The sequence below is a fragment of the Paroedura picta genome, chromosome 18 (assembly GCF_049243985.1).
Source record: "Paroedura picta isolate Pp20150507F chromosome 18, Ppicta_v3.0, whole genome shotgun sequence".
Lineage (NCBI taxonomy): Eukaryota > Metazoa > Chordata > Lepidosauria > Squamata > Gekkonidae > Paroedura > Paroedura picta.
The window spans coordinates 17702174-17721127 of NC_135386.1; the positions used below are offsets into that span (position 1 = coordinate 17702174).

The 18954-nt window shown below is 47.8% G+C and overlaps 1 protein-coding gene across 8 annotated transcripts in view; it reads right to left on the reverse strand.

Annotated features, from left to right (window-relative positions):
- The window catches only part of MEGF11 (multiple EGF like domains 11), a 274750-nt gene that overhangs the window by 147315 nt on the left and 108481 nt on the right, over positions 1 to 18954 (reverse strand). For all 8 annotated transcript variants that reach the window (XM_077317624.1, XM_077317627.1, XM_077317626.1 and 5 more), the window contains exon 6: positions 10449 to 10541. In XM_077317624.1, the coding sequence (XP_077173739.1) occupies positions 10449 to 10541 (93 nt within the window). The remainder of the gene's footprint in view (positions 1 to 10448; positions 10542 to 18954) is intronic.

The following is an 18954-nucleotide window of genomic DNA, read 5'->3' on the forward strand; positions in this document are numbered from 1 at the left end:
AACACAACCTGTTCATTGTGATGTGATTAGCAGACAGCTTGGCAGTAGCTGGGAATTATTTGCAGATTTATTTTTTAAAAAATGCTTGTAAAAGGAAAAATGCAGATTGGCAGGGCTGGGGAGGAGGAGCAGGGGAAAAAGGAAAAATCAAACCCTGGTGCATCCCTCTTTGCTACCAGAAAGCTTGACTGGGCACTCTGCCAGAGAGCGCATGATCAGAATCCCGATGCAGGCGCCGGTCTCCTCCCGCCCACCCTCTTTGCGTTCCTGAAGCTTCCTTTAAACAAGTTGTGCCATCACAACGTCCAACAGAGCCCCATCAAGAAGCTAAGTGGTGAACAGCAGCCTGGTTCAGAGTCGGGTCCCAGACTCTTGAAAACAACTCTGACATGCCGGTAAAGTATTGACAGGAGCAGTTTGAGAGGAATGAGCTGCAGGGGAGGGAAGAGGGAGTCCAAGCCAGGAGACATCAAAGTTTAGTTTTGACTGACACCTTTTTTCCTGTGGATTTCAAATTGAAGGATGAATCATTGAAAGCTGCAAATAACCCCATGGTGTCGTACATTGGATGATTCCATTTTTGATGCGGACAGTCCTGCGGAGTGGGAGAGCAATAGACGCGATGTTTCCTCAGCAAGATTCCTGGTGGAGCAAGAATTTGAACCCAGGCCTGCCCAGCCTGAACACACCATTTCCTCTTTATTGCAACACCCCCCTGTGCTGGCTCTGGCTGGGCATTTGTTGTTAGTAAACAATGCTTCTAAAAACCCAGGCCCGAGACCAACTTTTTCATGTTAGCCTTTCCACCTGTCTCAAATGCCACACTCAAAACAATCTCTATTCCTGAATATTTCTCTTTTTACAGAGAACAGAGCTAAAAGTTATTCACTTGATCAACATATATTACAGGACCAGGCAAAAAGAGGGACTTGCCCTCAACAAACACGAGAGGAGAGGAGAGGAGAGGAGAGGAGAGGAGAGGAGAGGAGAGGAGAGGAGAGGAGAGGAGAGGAGAGGAGAGGAGAGGAGAGGAGAGGAGAGGAGAGGAGAGGAGAGGAGAGGAGAGGAGGTTGAGAAGGGACACGATTGCTGTCTTTAAGTACTGGAAAGGATGTCACTTGGAGGAGGGCAGGGAGCGGGTCCTGTGGCCAGCAGAGGAGGACCCACAGTAATAGGTTTAATCTATACATAGAACTGTTCTGGCAGTGGAATTGGTAGTTCAGCAGTGGAACTGGCTGCCTTAGGAGGGGGTGAGCTCCCCCTCACTGTCAGTCTTCACGCAATGGCTGGACAGATATTTATCAAGGATGCTTTAGGTTGATTCTGCATTGAGCAGGGGGTCAAACTAGATGGCCTGTAGGGCCTCTTCCAACTCTGATTGTGTGTGTGTATGTATGAGAGAGAGAGAGAGAGAGAACACATGCAATGAGCTGTCTGTAACATAAATAAAGCCTGACTGGCGTGGTGGGAGGAGTTGGGACTCATTGCCTACCTGATTGGCTATCCATCCAACAAATGGCCAGTCAGGTAGGCTGTCCCGCCCTCACCCCCTACCCCGAGCAGCCCCACTGTGGCCTCGCCAGGCCTGCCCAGGTGGGTTGGGGGGAAGGCTAGTGTCTGTTGTGTTTTTTGTACAATGGGCTTTTCTGCTAGTTTTATACAAAATGATGGTTGCACTGCTAAAGTGCTTTCCAGCTTTCCAGAGAGATATCAGATCTGAAAGTGAAGATGCAACCTACTTTCCAGAGCAGAATTGTTTTCAGAAGGAGTCAAAATCCTGCTTTGGGATTATACTGTTATAATCTAAGGAACCCAGGGATTCATTCCATACAAAGAATACTGATCAAACAGCTCTTCCCATTCCCAGAAAGCGCTATGGCGATAGCAGGAAGAGAGCATTTTGGGGTTTTTCATATAAAAATAATCTCCTGTATATGGAATAGACTTTCATTTTCCTGCTGCGTTTTGGGATCTGATACTAACTCCAAGTCAAACTTCACAAGAGGAAAATTCACAAAGCCACATATTTTTATTATGAGTCAATTTTTGAAAATTTGGGGGAAGAAATTTCAGCATGTGTGGCCAGGAGCTGTTTTGAGGGTTCCCTTTGTCCTACATGAACTAAACAAGTATGTAGGAATTAAAGTACAACCTCAATCTCTCAAAGTGTTCTCATTCATCAAAATGCTCCGAATTCAAGCCTTCAGCTCCAGGGCTCTCCCCTTAAGTGGGAAATTGCTGAAATGTTCAAACTCCCCAGTTATGACCTTGGCTTTTTTTTTTTTCCTTGGCAGAGATAAAGATGAACTTGGTTCTTGCTCTAATGACAGTTTGTCCTACGAAGGCTGATGAAAACGAGGCTATCTGTATAGATTACCGACCAGCCTGTCACTGCCAGGGACTATAATTTCTCGGCTCCCTCCCCCACCTCTATTACTAAGAACAAAATATTCTCACAGCAACTTCCTGGGCAACCAACAGCACCAATAAACAGTGACACCACAGGATAAAAAGTGCAAGACACACATGGGGTTTGCAGCTTAAGAGGACAACAGGCAACCGACTGGAAAAGCTACTTCTGGAGGGCCAACAACAGGGAATAGAGGCCGAGGCCTTCCTAAGAATATCGGAAGAGCCCTGTTAGATCAGACCAGTGGCCCATCTGGTCCAGCCTCCTGTCTCACAGAGGGGTCAAACCGGTTGCTCTGGAGAGCCAATGAACAAGAGATCTGCCCTTCCCCTAAGGATCTGAATGGGGCGGAGCTTTCCAAAGCTGGCCGGGTCATCTAAAGAGTGGAGTGGACAAGCATAATCAGAAGTGGCAGTCGCCAAGCGAGGAGACACAGAGTTTGCATGGTGCAAAGCTTTCAGCTAGCATGGCCTCCCTTTCTCCTGAAAGATCTTGTCCACTATCATGGGGGGGGGGGTACAATATCCTTAAGGCAGAACTTTCCAAAACTAGCTAAATCCCTTTCCTTACCACCAGAGAAGCCAAGAGAAGAAAAGCAGAGGCAGTCGAGCGAACAGGTTTTGCATTTGCAGAAAACACTATTGCCCCACGCGGAACATGTTTGGCACCTTGGTGACCCATCGCCCAGCGTTGGTGGAGTCCTGACCCAAAGCAGCTCTTAGATCTGAAGAATATTTGCAGGCCAGCATTCCTCCGCATGCCTCTCTGCTTGCCTTCCTAAACATCGATCAGCCAGGGCGGATGTGGTTCATAGCTGCGAGAGCCTTGCTTAAAGCCAGGTAGATTCCCAGCGGCTCCACAGCTCTCTGCGGGAAGCCCCAGACTAACCCGCCATGCCGTTTGAAGTTAATTGCTTTGAAATAATTGAGCAGGAAAAAAAGTTCACACAGAGTGTTTTCGCTGCTTCCCTTCTCCGTCTGAACAAGCAAAGTACGGCTTGAACAGACAAAAAACCCCACAGACACTTTAAAGCAAATTTTTTAAAGGGGGACAGGAACAGGGGAGATTTGCCTAGAAACTTTGTGCCTGTTGAAATGTCAGTGAGGCCTTGAAGCCCGGCTCGATTCAACAGTTGCTTTTGTTAATACCTCATTACTTCCCTTTTTTATTGTTCCCGGCAATCAAGCCTTAATATATCGCACATTTTGGCACGCCGGCCAAGCCTGCCTGTAGGTACGGACAGCTGCATGCCAGCATGCAAGAAAGGGAAGGGGAGGAACCATGCCGAGTCGAATATGGCACAATTTGCCTTTGTAATTTATCAGCCGCTCGTACAAAAGTCCCTTTCACCTTGACGCCAGCCAGACCCTTCTGGCCGGAATTGGGAGCTGCCGGGAAGAGGCGAAAGAGGGCCGAGAGTTTTGCGGAAGGTCCCCGAGGAGCCTCGTCTTCCGTGTGTGGGCGGCGCCCCAAAGAGGAGCGGCGTCTGGCATTTTAGAATCCCACCTTTCTAGAGAATGCGGAAGACAGAGGGTGGGAAAGCTACAGGGAGAGGAAACAGCCGTGGAGAGTTTCTATCTTCCTTTAAATGTCAAGTTTATTAAGGCCAGAATCATGTCCAGGAGTGATTTAGAAACCAAGATTTCCAGTGCTAAATTTTCCAGCGTCAAAACTCCCTTCATCAGATACTCTGACTTTATCCCTTTGGGCTCTGACTCTCGAAAGGTCATACCCCCCCACCCAATCTTGTTAGCCTCTCAAGTGCTGCTGAACTCGAATCCAGCTCTTCTCCTGCAGACTGACACGGCTGGCCCTCTGAAACCAAGGTTCATTCCACACGTGTGGGACAAGGCACTTTCAGTGCGCTTTTGCACAGCTCTAACAGGACTGGGTCGAGCCCAAAGTCACCCAAGCTGGCTGCATGCGGAGGAGCGGGGGGAATCCAACCTGGCTTGCCAGATTCGAAGCCGCTGCTCTTAAGCACAACACCAAGATGGCCATGTTGCCTGGAAAAGGGTTGCTACACAGAGGCAGGCAATGGCAAGCCACCTCTGAACGTCTCTTGCCGGGAAAACCCCGCAGGGCCGCCATAAATCAGCCGTGACTTGACATCAGCAAAACAATTGCTGATTTGAATTGGCAGAGGGAAAGAGTCAAAGGACCCTGATTATCCAGAGCAGGAGAGGGACAATACACATGACAGCCATCCACGGGAAAAGTCTGGCCTCCCTCCCCGACAGGCCTGTTATACAATTTTCCTCGTAGCTTTGGACCCTGCGCAGAAGAGGAAATGTGGGTGGGCGGGGCTTTTCCCAGCCGTTCTTCCTGACGGCGGAGTCACGTCCACATCCTCTTCTCGATCCCTCCTGGCTCCCCAGAGTTACTTCAGAGTCATTAGGAATGTGAACGCTCTGCGGATGTTGCTGTTTGGGTTGTTTTCCAGTGATCCTGTTCAAATATTTAAAACCACACGAGAAATTCCTTGCAGGAACCTGCTTGCTAAGGAGGCTGGAAGTGCCGCAAGACCCTGTTTCTAGGGAGAGCGGAAACGTCTACCTGGCCTGACATTCCGGTGCCAACAGCTGCCCACCCAGTCCTCCCCGGAAGACCTCAAGCGGGCATGAATGGTGCCAGGATGCCTCCCTGCCTTTGGAGAGCCGGCAGATGCTGGCTCAGAGGTCAGCTGCTTCTGAACTTGAAGGCAGCAGTGATTCTCCTGGCTAAGACCGATTCAGGTGGGCGGCCCTGTTGGTCTGAAGCAGCAGAACAAAGTTAGAGTCTAGGGCACCTTGAAGGTCTATCCTCCGTTTTTGCTCCCCTTTCTAGAGAGCTGATGCAACACACCGGGTCAGCCCGAAAATGAAAAGCAAGCTGTGCTTGTAACAGTACAAAACCTCTCATGCCAGTACTGTCATCCCACAAAATGCCTGGTCCTTTTGTCTGGCCTAATCCTGTTTCACAACCATTCCACTGAGTGGCCCTGAGCTCTTGTGCTCTGTGAGAGAGGGAGAAAAAACTGTGGTTTTGTTAGTTACTTGAGTGGAGTGATAGAACACTACCCCTGTTACGTCATTTTATTTTTACTGTTCTTATGTATTAACCAGAGAAATACAGGGCCATTTCGCACGGCTTCAAAGTAGCAGAATGGTTGCTATTTGGAAACGCTACTAATTTGCCATAACCCACGACGTCGTAGACAATCTGCAACAATCCTGAAACCAATCAGCAAAAAGCGCTTCGTTGTGGCGCTTTCAGGGGAATCCAGAAAAGTGGATTCACCCTCCGGATAGCGATATACTCCTGCAACCAATCTGCAACAGTAGCGCTAAAGACCTGTGCGTTACCATTGTTGCTGGTTCTTCAAAGTCCCTCCCCCTGGCTCTCTCCTCCAAACTTCCGGCGAAGCGATCGCCATTTTTTTTTCTCCGAGCGAGCGGGGATAAACGCACCGGCGAGCCTCTTTCTGTTTAGAGGCTTCCCTGGCTTCAGTCCTTCACCTTTAGTAACTAAGCACAAACCACTGAAAAGCCCGTTTGCTGAAATAAAGTCCCTTTATTTTTTACAAATAAATTCAGCCGAAAATCGTGCCCGTGAGAGGGGGGGGGGATTTTTTTTTATCACTCGAGGCAGCGTGCAAACGATCATACAATCAAACGACAGCTCACATTAGGCAGCTGGATGGGTCTCTCCGTAGCAACGAATCTACCTAGATTCGTTGCTATGGGTCTGTGTTTATTTTTAAAAAACCTTTCTTAAAGGGAAAGGGGCTGTTTGGGAACATGCTAACGGCTGCCCATTGGCTGCTTGACGGCCAGGAGCGGGACGAGCTTGGCAATAGCGCTTCCTTTCTAGCGATTTCTGCCGAGACCGGAAGCCTGTGGGAAACGCTAAAAAACGCAACTGATTCCACTACAAAGGCAGGTATGCATAACGACGAATTCCACTATTTTAAATGGCGATTTTTCATTCCGCAAACAATTTGCAACAAAGATCCCTGTGCGAAAAGGCCCACAGTTGTACTCCTGTATTTTACTGTCCAAATTTTGCTTTGTAAAGGCCTTTGGCCACATACAATAAATATTTATCGTATCATATCGATGCTCTTGGTGATCTTCGTGCCCACGGAGGGTCTGATTCCAGAGGTTTGATTCCATCAGTCTTTCTGCTGAGACGAGCAGATACCGGGCCCCTCCTGACCACCCAAAGGCTTTCCCACGTTGTGGGATGTGGAAAGGGGCAGTGGTGAGGCCCACCTGCCTTTTTGGACTAGCAGGAAGCTGTTAAGTTCTAACCCACTCCTCTGAATTGCTCTCCATCTACTCCTTCCCTAACTTTCATGTTTTTCGTTGTAAGCTGCCTCTCCCAGGTCCCCAGAGATGTGAGGTTTACATCCCTTCCACAAGTAAAGAAATCTATCACTTCACCACCCTCTGCTCACATTCACTCGGTGCTCTTTTCCTCGGGAACTTAAAAGCCCCAAATGCATCCCAGGCCCCTTGCTGCTGGCCATGCTGGCTTTTCCAGCCTCAGGATGTATTTTTGAAATAGGACAACCAGAAAGGTACATGGTATTCTAGACCACAGAATTATATGAAGGTATTACAACCCTGGCAGTTTTACTTTCAATCCCTTTTCCCAATATGGGTTTGCCATTTTCTACATTTAAGGGCAGAGATTTCTACTTTATGAACTAGCTCTAAGTTGGCATTATAAATAGTCTCCCTTATGAGAGCTGCACCGTGCAGGGAGCCAGGAGAAGGCTGTGGTGACCGTGAGCATGCGCAAGACACACTCTGGAATCTGATCCTTGGCGGATCTTGAACTTAGGTCCAGAGGGATATCAGGTGAGGATTTGGGCCTGCCTCTAGTCATCAGACGGAGCCGTGGGAAGATCAGCAATGCCTGTTAAAGACTCCTGTTCTACCCCAGTGACCTAGAACAGGGATCCCACAAAATGGCTGCTACTGTGTACCTTCGGCCACACAGTGAAGATTCTCATGTTATGGTGTCAGCACAGCATTCTTACCGATCTGCACAGCCAATCAGATCTCCAGTGGCAAATCAGAAGCCTTGCTGGGCCACCCACACCTGGCAGGCACAGAAAAGGTGTTTGTGGGTACCATGCAGGGGGCCTGGTCTTCAAGTTGGAGGGAGGTTACAAGCCTTGCTGAATCAGCCTTGAGCAGTTTGGAGACTCTGCCCACATTGCTCCTGGGCAGCTACAAAGCACCTTCCCTTGCTTGCATCTCTACTTTGCTTCTCCCTTGGGAGCCAGGTATGCCAGGTGCCCTTGGAGGTGCAGTTCCCTTGATCAGGGGTAGCAGCTGATTTCTTGCCCACCTCAACCACTTGAGCTTTTCAGCACCCAACAGTGCTCAAAATTGTCCCTTCCTAGTTGCACGCAAGCCCTCCAGGATTCACACCCTGAACTCATTGGCTGTGGCCTCCTTCCTGTCATCAGGGGAGCACGGAGACAACCACCGTTCCACAACTAACCATAGCAGTCATTCTGTTTAATGAAAGAGCAAGCTGAGATTTCAAGGCTAATCCTGGGACGTCATTTGTAAAGACCTACCAGGGAATAGTTAATTTAGGAGCTGGCAAGCACTCCTCTCCCTGCAGCCCAAAGAAATCTCATAAATGAAATATACTGGATCGTTGCCCAGTGCGGAAATAAAACTTATGAATAATGTTCCTATCTCCATCATTGTCAGTGCTTTAATATTCCTAATTACTTTAAAAAGCTAGAATATTCAGCGTTGGAAAGACCCCCTTCTCTTTTGGAAAAAAAAAATCACTGCTTCCAAAATTAGAGCCCTTCCATACATCACTGGATGAGTTTTATCCAAAGCTGAGTACACAAATCTAGAGTCAAGCTCTACACAAGGCTGTGTGGTTGCTGCCATTCCACCCACAACAGATAATTTGTACAAGGAAGTGGGTCGCACCTGTGCCCCCATGCAAATGTCCCACTAATTATATATTTATTTATTCTATCGATTTCTATACTGCCCCTCTCCATCACTTGTCTTGGGGCAGTGAACAACAAGTGTTCATTATACACAATAAAACAATTCAACAATAAAATCTATACATCTACATGGACATCAAGAATGTGGAGGGGACAGAGCTAGGGATGCCAACTGAATACTGGCAACTGGTGGGAGGTACTGGGGGGGGGCAGGCACAATGAAAGCAGCATCATATCCTGCACATGACATCACTTCCTGTCCAAACCAGGAAGAGACATTACTGTGGCAAGAGACTCTCGAGAATTCACCTGAAAAGCAAGTTTCAAGTTGATTCCTAGAGTACCATTTTGATTTGATGATTTTACTTCCAGGTTCTCTTGACTTACCTCACAGAGTGGTTGAGAGCACAAAACAGAGAGGACAAAATCACAAATGATGTTCTGAGTGATTTGGAGAAAGGGTAGGATAAAAAGGTACTAAATAAACAAATGTGCTCCCCCTGCAAAATAACTAGTCTCTAAATCCACTCACATTATAGAAATACGCACTGCATCAAAAATCCCAAAAGACAGAGGACCAAAGGCGACAATAAAGAAGGCAATGTAGAATAAATGGCTTCTAGGCAATATTTCATGATTATTTTTTAGCTAAGGCTTTTCAAAAGCTTTCCTAATAATAGCTGCTCACTATTTCATTTAGCTTTTCTCATGCTTATGCGCCTGCTTCCAGAGGAAAAGATCTTCTGTCCTGGAACAAAGGGAGTAGTAGGGGAAGAGTTTTATGGGCTCAAAATCATCCCAGGGAAATGATGGAGGAGAACAGTTGCCAGCCTTGCTACTTCTTGAATTGTTTTAGGAGGAGGATGCAAGAGAAAGCTCTAGGACAGAACATGGGCAGAACTGTTGGGGGAAGGAGGGAATGGGGCTTTACGCAGTGGATCAAGACCATGCAAGTTCTGTCTCTGGAACCATCAGCCAAAGAGACTGCAGGGGGCAGGGCTGGGAAAGACCGCTGCTTGAGATCTTGCAGGACCAGACAGAACGTCGGCCACAATCCTTTGGTGAACCTTTTGCCAGTTGCTGAGAATCTCGCAGAGCATCTTGGTCCAATCCAGCAAGGTGCTTCTTTTCCTCAAGACCCGAGTCCAACAAGGCAGTGCTTGAAGGTGCCGCTGGCCTGAATTTAGCTTTTCTGCTGTAAAATAACACTACTGCCCACCAGAAACGTACCCTCAAGAGTACGTAAAGAGAGACATGAAACAATATATCTGACAAAGTGAGCTCTGGCTCACAAAAGCATCTGCCACACACAGACACACACACACACAAACGCACAAATGTGTTTTAATGAGCCACCAGACTCTTTGTTACTTTGACAGTAACACAGACTAACTCCATTGGGATGCTTCCTCTTTTCACTGTTATGAGATCCTGCGAATGCACGTTTCCTGTATAAATTTGATGTACTGAAGGACTCCAAAAGCCTGGAGTTGGCTCATTCCTGGTCAGGTCTGACTGCAAATACAGCAGCTTTGCCTACTCAGAGAAAGGGAGATTCACAAAATGCTTGGGGGGCAGGGAGAGAAGAGACCCTGTATTGCTTAAAAGGAATAGTTTTAGAGAGGATTGTCACCATTCCATTGGTGGAGGGGAATCTATTTCAACAGGCTCACTGATGGGGGAAAGAATCCACATTTCCCCCATGCGGAAAGCAGAATATATCAACTAATGGGCAAATCCAATATCCCTGCAGAAAAAGCTTGGTTGCACAGGAAAGCGACAAGACCATGAACCAAACCATTAAATTACGTCTACAAGGCTAGAAAAGCTGACTGCACAGAAAAGGAAGCGCCTGAGCATCAAAAAATGTAAACAAGCCGACCGCTGTATTGGAACAATTCTTATTTCAATGGAGGCCTGTAGCGTGCCACCCAACAGGTTTCCTGAAGAAGACCATTCTCCGTTCTGCACAGGGGATGTTCTGGGCCAACAGCTCTTGCACTGTACAGAAAAGAGCCAGTTCATTTCATGGGGAGGGGGAATACTTTGGGGTGTTTGTCTACTCACCGCTGGAACAATCCGGTCCACCCCATCCTGGCTCACAGTGACAAGTATCAGGGGAAACGCACCTTCCATGGACACATTCCTCAGTACAAAGAGCTGGGGAAAGAAACAGATATTTTAATATATTTAGAACAGCCAGTGCAGTACAATGTTTGGAGTACTAGTTTCGGACCTGGGAGACTCAACTTTGGGTCCCCACTCTACCAGGGAATCTTCCTGGATGACCTTGAGCCAGTCTCCTAGCCTACTCTACCCTACGGGGTTGTTGTGAGAGACAATGTCAACTGCTTGGGGTTCCCCTCGAGGCAAAATTCAATAAATAAATACTGTGTTATAACATTAGTGATACATTTATTTGTATATAGCCATAGGCCTTTACAAAATACAAATCTATAAACAGTAAAATAGAATAGAAAGAACTGTATAAAAATATATAATTTAAGACCAAAGAACTGAATGTGACAAAGTAACTTATAGACTGTAGGTAACAACATGTTGAATTCCACCCCCCCCCCCACCCCATAATCCCTCTAGAACGTTGTCAACCAATGCCATGGTTGACTCCAGGGAGCTCGAGTCAGACAGCAGAGGGAGAGCTAACTCTGCAGGACCACGGAGAGCTCCCGAACAAAACAAATCAAGCCATCTAAGAGTGAAGTTCGAGAGCAGGGACACTTTTAAGACCAACACAATTTTATTCAAAGCGTAAGCTTTCCTGATGCCCACCAAGTGGGTAGGGCCTTCTGACTGGCCACTGGAGGCGTGATTGGCTGCGTGGATTTTGGCAACAGTTACTCTCACAGCACTGGAATCTTCATTGTGTGACTGAATGTACGCTCCACATAAGTCGTTGTGTAGGTGGCTCCGCCTCCTGTGGTGGCCGTTTTGTGCCCAGCCTGCCAGATGTGCCTGAATTGTGTGAGCAGCAAGCCAGTTCAGCCTCAGTCCCACCATCTGTAAAATGGATCTACCAGTAAGGGCTTATTTCAAACAGTTTGCAAGGCAAATGATTGCAATAGTAAAATGCTTTGCTTGTTTAACATCTGTCTGTCTGTCTGTCTGTCTATCTACCTACCTACCTATCTATCGCACTCCCAACACAATAGCTTTGGACGCAATAAATCAGACCCAACTCTGCCTCCAACACAGGAAACCCCTTTAAGTGCCCTAATTGGAAGTGGAGCTGCAGCTCATGCAGATTCTTGGATCTGTCCCGTGAAATGAGAACGGAGAGAGAAGGCACCGTGCTGTAATCTCTAGCATTTAATTAATTTTTCATTCTATTAACATTCCCCATAATGGGATGTAGCACTCCCCACGGCACTCTTCCGACTGTACTTTTTGCAAACGATCGCGCCAGTTAATGGAAGTATAAAAATTACCCGCGCCAAAAGGTCAGGCAGAAATAAAGACCAGACCGTGCCCTGGGGCACTGCCCTCTCCTGCACACTGCCGGGGCCCCTTGGAGTAAAGGCAATTCTCGTGCGCAAGCAAATTAAGGTAACGCAACCTTTTCCCAGGGTAGGAGCCCTGACCGCTCAGCTGCGGGAATGCCGCTGGGCCTTTCTTCTCACATCTGCAGTCCCTCCCACTTTCCACTCTCTGGGCCGTTTCTCCCGAACAATCCAGCGCCTCATTGATTAGTTTATTATTAGCATTCTTGGCATGAGCCGGAGATCAGTATGGAGTTGGATTCAGCCTGGTAATAAAATGACCTACATCAAAGTCCTGCCAAAAACGCCGGCTTGGTAACAGATGCATTGAGCATGAGATATTGGGCCACGTTCAAGGTCACCGAGTTAGCTGTTCCTGAGCATGGAATTAAGAACGGGGAGGAAGGGCCAACGTAAGGGAGATTCCCCGGATATTTATTGGGTTTCCTTATCTAAGTTCCAGCCATTTATCATTTCCTCTCTTTAATAACTGCAGTCATTGGCTCAAGAGCAGTTCAAATCTCCCTGTAAAATGTACTTACACATTTAAACCGTCCCCAGTGCTTATTTCCCCACATGGACCCACATACCGATGCTTTAACCCCAATGCTAAGAGAACCCAAACAGCTGCCTAGAGAATTGGAGTTCTACAGAAGATATATCTTAGAAATGGAGCCCTTTTCAGTATTTCAAATGCTTTCTGTACAAATCTCTTGGCAGAACAGACTTGTGGGCTTCCAACATTAAGTGACGGCAAGCTGCAGCCAGGAAAGCCATGGTGACCCCAGAGAGGGCTTTCCAGGCAAGGGAGAAGCAGAAGCAGAAGGCCATTGCCTTCCTCTGCAGAGCCACGCTTGGGTGGTCATCCAAGTACGGACCCTGCTTAGCTTCTGAAAACTGGCTAGATGGAGCTCTATCGTGCTGCCTTGTCTATCCCTCATGAGGTAGGTTAAGGGGGCCGAGAGACAGAGAAAATGCCAGAATGAGCCTTGGAAATATAGCACTGATCAGCTATAGATCGGCATGTACAGCTCCAGTAAATGTACAACTGTCAACTCCACACTGGGAAGTTCCTATTGTTTTCAGGGTGGAGTCTGGGGTGGAGTCTTCTCTGAATAAGAAGAAAGGGCCATTGAGTTACAGAGATGCCCATCCATCTCCTCGTCTGCAGAAAATGGTACACGAGATATACAAACCAGTTGCAATTTTCTGGTGGGGGTGTGTGCCCCAGTCCAGCAGAGACTTCAAGTCACAAAATTTAATTTTTATTTGAGGTGGATTTAAAAAATACCCCTTTTGTGCCTTCCCAGGGAAAAGCCGAAGCCCGCCAGAATCAATCAAAGCCCCCCCTGCTAAATCAATAACACCATTTCCATAATATTCCCCGGCGTGATTCCCTCTGTTTTAATATCTGCCATCAGAACAGTTTTCACTTCCCGGCCACCTCCACCTCAAAAGTGCCATTAGCACACTTAGCGATGAATTATGTGCATCTTCCATGGGGTAATGATGTTAAGACAGCCGCTGACTCAGCCCGGTGTATGACCCAAGAACCCATCTGCCATTTCCGTCCCCCCCACCCTCCCGGCCATTCTGCGCCCTTCTTTATTTCAATCCTTTCATTTCCTTCCAGAAATCCTGCCCTTCCTTCGCAGCTGGCTGCCAAGAGGACATAAACCCGGCCAGCCCTTGCCCACTGGCAATTCTTTGCCCCTTCGGTGCCAACCAAAATGACCAAGAAGCACATTTCAAAACAACTCCCCTACTTCTCACATCACTTGGATAATAAATCCATGAAGCTGCCTTGTACTGAATCTGACCCCCATTGGTCCACCGGGGACTGCCTCACCCCCTCAAATAAATAAATCTTTATTCTTATAACCTGACCTTCCTAGATGCTGAGGGTGGGCAACAAGCTAAACGAAGTATAAAATTACAAAACAGTAAAACTTGTTATCATTCAACTTGCCCCCAACTAGGCTCACTTTCTAAACTGAAGGACAGCTCCCCCCTCAGCCTCCATTGGTGAGGCCAGTATTCCTGAGAGGTCTGTCAGGGCAGGTGGAACTGGTTAAAGTCCCACAGGAACCTGATCAGCTTGGTTTTCCACAGCTTGCAGAAAGCCAGGACAGTCGGAGCTTTGTGGGTATTCATGGAACCAGGAGGAAAGGCAGTTTTAATAAATAATGTTGTTGTTTTTTAATTGTGAAGAGCATAGGCACACACACACAGCAGTCAAGAGCCCCAAAATATGCCAAACAAATGAATGCATGGACTGCATCGCTCCATTAGCATGCCACCGGCTTTCTATATCAGTCGCTGAAGCCGTCTCACATCACACGCTACACGCGGGAACCAGCATGTCAGCGCAAGCCATTCTCCAGAGCTGCGCATCTGTCTTAAGACGGGCTTACTGCAGGCCTTCCTCTCCAGAGGCTTCAGAACAAGATCACAGGCTGTGCTTCCGGACGATGTTTGGCCCATCGGCTATCACTTCCCCAGCACAGTGGAGAAAGAAACGCAGCACATAAAAGGCAGCTCTCTGGAACATCAGGCAGCCCATTCTGAGACCACAAGGAGAGATGATGCAGATGGGGAGGGAGGCTCACGGGTACCAAGGATGGCAGCAGGCCATTCGGAACCCTTCACCTAGGAGTGGGCCGCCACTCTTTGCAAGGGGAGAGGGAGCTGTTTTTTAAAAAACAGCCTCCTGGTTTGGTTCGCAGGGAAGTGCTAATGCACCGTCGTGAAAGTAATGTGCCACCGGAACAACACAAAGGCTCCTTAGCAATCTGGGGCCCGCTCGATTTAAATGGCGATAAGTAGGATGGGATGGGTCCGTGCCAAAGGAAAGTGGCCTGTTAGCAAATGAGCCGGCCTGGCCTGCCTGCTTCATATTTATATATATAAAAGGATCGCTCGGGAGGAGACAGCCTGCGCTGCCAAGTCCTCAGATCTTGCCATGCCAACCACTTTCCCACTAGCTACTCCCCCCCCCCACATGGTCTCTGACCCACAGGGCAAATACAGAGAGATAACTTCTAATACAGCCATTCTCAATTGGGGGGGGGGGATTGACACATATGAGTGAGGCCACAGACCGAATAATGTGAGAAGGATAAGGGTGGGGGTAGAAGAGGGGTGATTTAAACCAGGGGTAGTCAACCTGCGGTCCTCCAGATGTCCATGGACTACAATTCCCATGAGCCCCTGCCAGCAAATGCTGATTTAAACAATACACTGGGAAAGGAGTCTGGTTCTTATTTTGCTGTAACCGACTCACACGGCTGCCCCCTTTGAAATCACAGATAGCCTACCTAGTCACATTTGAAAAAGTAGATGGGTGAGCATAAGTGTGACAGCCATGGCAACTGTATTTCCATGGTCACTGTTCTTTTTTCAAAAGGGTGCAATTTAAAAATTGATTAATTGTGTTCCAATGACTACCTTCCCATAAACTGGATCCAGAGACCCCATCAGTACACAACTCAAAACATCATCATCTGTATTAATAGTAGCTGTCAATATGAGGGATGGCCAAAGTGTAGCTCTCCAGAGTTCCCTAGACTACAATTCCCATGAGCTCCTGCCAGCAGAGCTCATGGGAATTGTAGACCATGGACATTTGGAGAGCCAGACTTTGGACACCTATGGCTTGTATTAACAAGAGAGGATCCCAATGTTACAATCTAATTTTTAGTGGTGGTTAAGAGAGGATTAAGGGAGGATGACATTACAAATAGGTATGGACATGAAATGGAAAAGTCTGGTTTGGTTTCGGGATCCCCGAACCCAGACCACCCCCCAAAAATGAACAGGTCTGGTTTGGAATGGCCCATTTCCCTTCTACCCACACAGAAGCAGAGGGAAGTTAAATGGGGGGGGGGAGCCTGACAGCTTAAGCACTGGTGAGTAAGGCCCAGAAGTGGCTCAGAGTCTGCTCTTGAGTCACACCAATGGCAATGGCAGTGATTATAAGAACTGGAAGTTTAGGTTTTACATGAGGCCAACAGGGGTTTGAACAGTGTCTAGAAACAGATCAGAAACCAAGGGAACACCTGCCTTACAATGCACACACACACACACACACACACAATAACACACATTCCTCAGGGTGGTATACTCCCCGTGAAGCCAACTCACTTAATAACCAATTATAGCTGTGAAACTGCCCGGGTTTGCACAGGGACTGCTTAATCACCAGCCGGCTCAATTCTCTGCAACCTTTAAAGTGAGCCAAACTCCAAAAAGACTCAATTAACATCTGGGAGTTTAATTAGGTTGTGACCAATGAGCCAGCCCTCCCGTCGCCGCCTTCGCTCAGCCGAATTCTTCAAAGGCACTTCCAGCCACCCCCACCCCACCCCCACCCTTGCAATGTTCATTCATTTTCATTTCTGGTTTCAAAGTTGTGTGACAGCAAAGGGGGGATAGAGAAGAAAAGAAAGGGGCCAGGAGAAGCCATCCCTCTGAATCAACAGGAGAATCTTTTGGGGGGAAGTTTACTTGGCTGTTTTGCTTCCCTGATGCTCAGAGCTATTGAACAGGGCAAAAAGAAAAGAAAAGAAAAGAACAAGTGAGCAGGCAAAGAGGGGAACAGCTGGAAGAGAACACAAAAGGAGGAAGCAGGGAAGATGCTATCTCTGATTTTGACCGTGCACACAAAGTCGCTTTCAAAGGTCATCTTGATTTGGAAAGCTATTGTGTTTGCTCTCATTATTTTATTTTTACATTAAGGAGATGCATGCTCCTGAGAAAGAACTAAACCCCCGAGAGAGACAGAAAGAGGACATTTGACAAGAGGGGTGCCTCTAATTCCCAGCATCCCCCCCCCACACAGACACACACATTCTTCATCCTTTTCTGCCTTGTCATCTTGTCCATCACAACAGAGTTAACTTTCTTTCCCATGCTTGTAGACTACCAATGAAAGGCACAGGTCTTCCTAGAAGGTAAGGGATTGGGAGCAAGACACATTCTGCCACAGGATGTCCTGGAGGTGGGACCATGTCACTTCCCTGTGGCCTTTCCACTGGCGTCTCCACCCCACAGCAAGGGGCTTCTGCCTTCCTGGAGATGCATCCCAAGGAGAATAAGCTGGCCATCCTTTCTCAGAAGCAATTCAACAGCTGTGGAAGGCTGAGCTCCAGAACTCTTAATCGGAATAGTAGTAGAAGAGAGAGAGAGAGAGAGAAATGCAGATACGGGTAGGTTAAGCAGCCTGCTGAGTCCTCAGGGATTTAGGGTAAGTGAGGTTCCCAGAAGGGGCATGGGCATCTGAAGAGGGGCTATATGGAGAGATCTGGCTACAGAATGGACAACCCCAGAGAAAAGCACAGAGTTTCGGGTGGTTAACAGCAGCTGGCCTGCCCATTGGCCACTTCTCTGGTTGCAAAAACTATATTAGGCTTGAAGACATTCACAGGGAAAGGCCAAAGATTTTAAGGCACAGTACAGGAATGATAATAGACAGCGAGGCTTATTGTTTCTTTTAATTTAAACACTGTGGAACACCCATGGCTTCAAACAGCAACTGGCTCAGTGGCGCCGGAGCATAGAGGCACAACATCTTCCCAGATTCTTCTTTGGGAGGCTAAATTGTTCCTTACAAGACCGTATAAGGTTTTGAAAGATACTGCAGAAAGGTGCTTAAAATGCTGGTCACGGAAAGGTGTATGCTCAATGACAACCATTAACTTTTTGAAATATCTCCTCTCACAATTGTGGGAGGAGTCTGGTCACCGGAAATTCTGAAGTGCTGGATGGGCTTTGGCTACACTGTGAAAAACTCCTCCTCTAGCCTCTCTAGGGAGCGCTCGATGGTTCAGTGGCAGAGCATCTGCTCAGCGTGTGGGAGGTCACAGAATCATGAAGCTGGAAGGGACCTCCAGGGTCATACAGTCCAGCCCCCCTGCAGAATACAGGAAATTCACAACTCCCTGCCCACCTACAGTGACCCCAATCCCATGTCTAGATAAAGCCCCCCCCCCAAACAAAAAAGTGGCTATTGGCATTTCTCTGGACAAGCAAGAGAGGGCCACAAGAGCCGATCACCGACACAATCCCTCCTGCCCACCCACTCACAACCTACCTAAGTCCACAGAATCAGCAGTTCTGCCAGATGGCTACGCAGCCTCTGGTTAAAAACTTCCAAAGATGGAGAACCCACCACCTCCCGAGGAAGCCTGTTCCACCGAGGAACTGCCCTGACTGTCAGGAACTTCTTCTGGATGTTTAGTCGAAAATTCTTTGAATTATTTTCAGGTCTCTGGTTCAATCCACAGCATATCTGGTAGAAAGGAGCAGGCAGTAGGGGATGGGGAAGACCTCTGCCTGAGACCCAGGAGAGCGGCTGCCGGCCTGAGTCAAGTCCTGGCCTTGAGGGACCAGAAGGTCTATTTCAGTAGAAAGCAGCTTCATGGGTGTCCCACAGACGTCCACTGGAGCTCTCCCCCCTCCCCCGTCTTTTCGCTTTTTAATCAGAAGAACACCCGGCTGTCGTGACACTACGATGTGGCAGCCAATTCCCCAATTTGCAAGGAAATCCAATCCACCCAGATGGTGCGAAGCTTTCAGAATTGTTACTTCAACAGCCCAGATGTTTAACAATTAAGCCATATGGCTCCGGCGACTGAGACGCCCCTGGGGGATTTTTAACCCAAATAATTCGTTATTTCTGCCCCCTTGCCCGTTCTGAAGGGGATCCACGCGCACACTGACAATGTCGGCTGCCCACGCAGAGGGCGCACATGACTGGAGCATGAGTTTAGTCAGCTTCCTCTGCTCTGCTGTTTGGGTCCCCGAATGGAACAGACATTGTGGGATATCTGGGGCAGGAGAGCCGCAATTGCCCAAACCTACAGTTTAAACCAAAATAGCCAAGCATGAGATTGGGGGGGGATCAGCATGTCTCATTCTTGTCCTAGTAAGAGATACTGGCCTATATTTTAACATCTGGTGACAAAAAATGTTGTATCACCTGAATTCGATCTCCCATACTTAATTGTCAGTAGCTGTGACAAAGTGACAAGAGCTCCTAAGCAGATTTGGAAGGAAAACCAATATGCTGATATAGT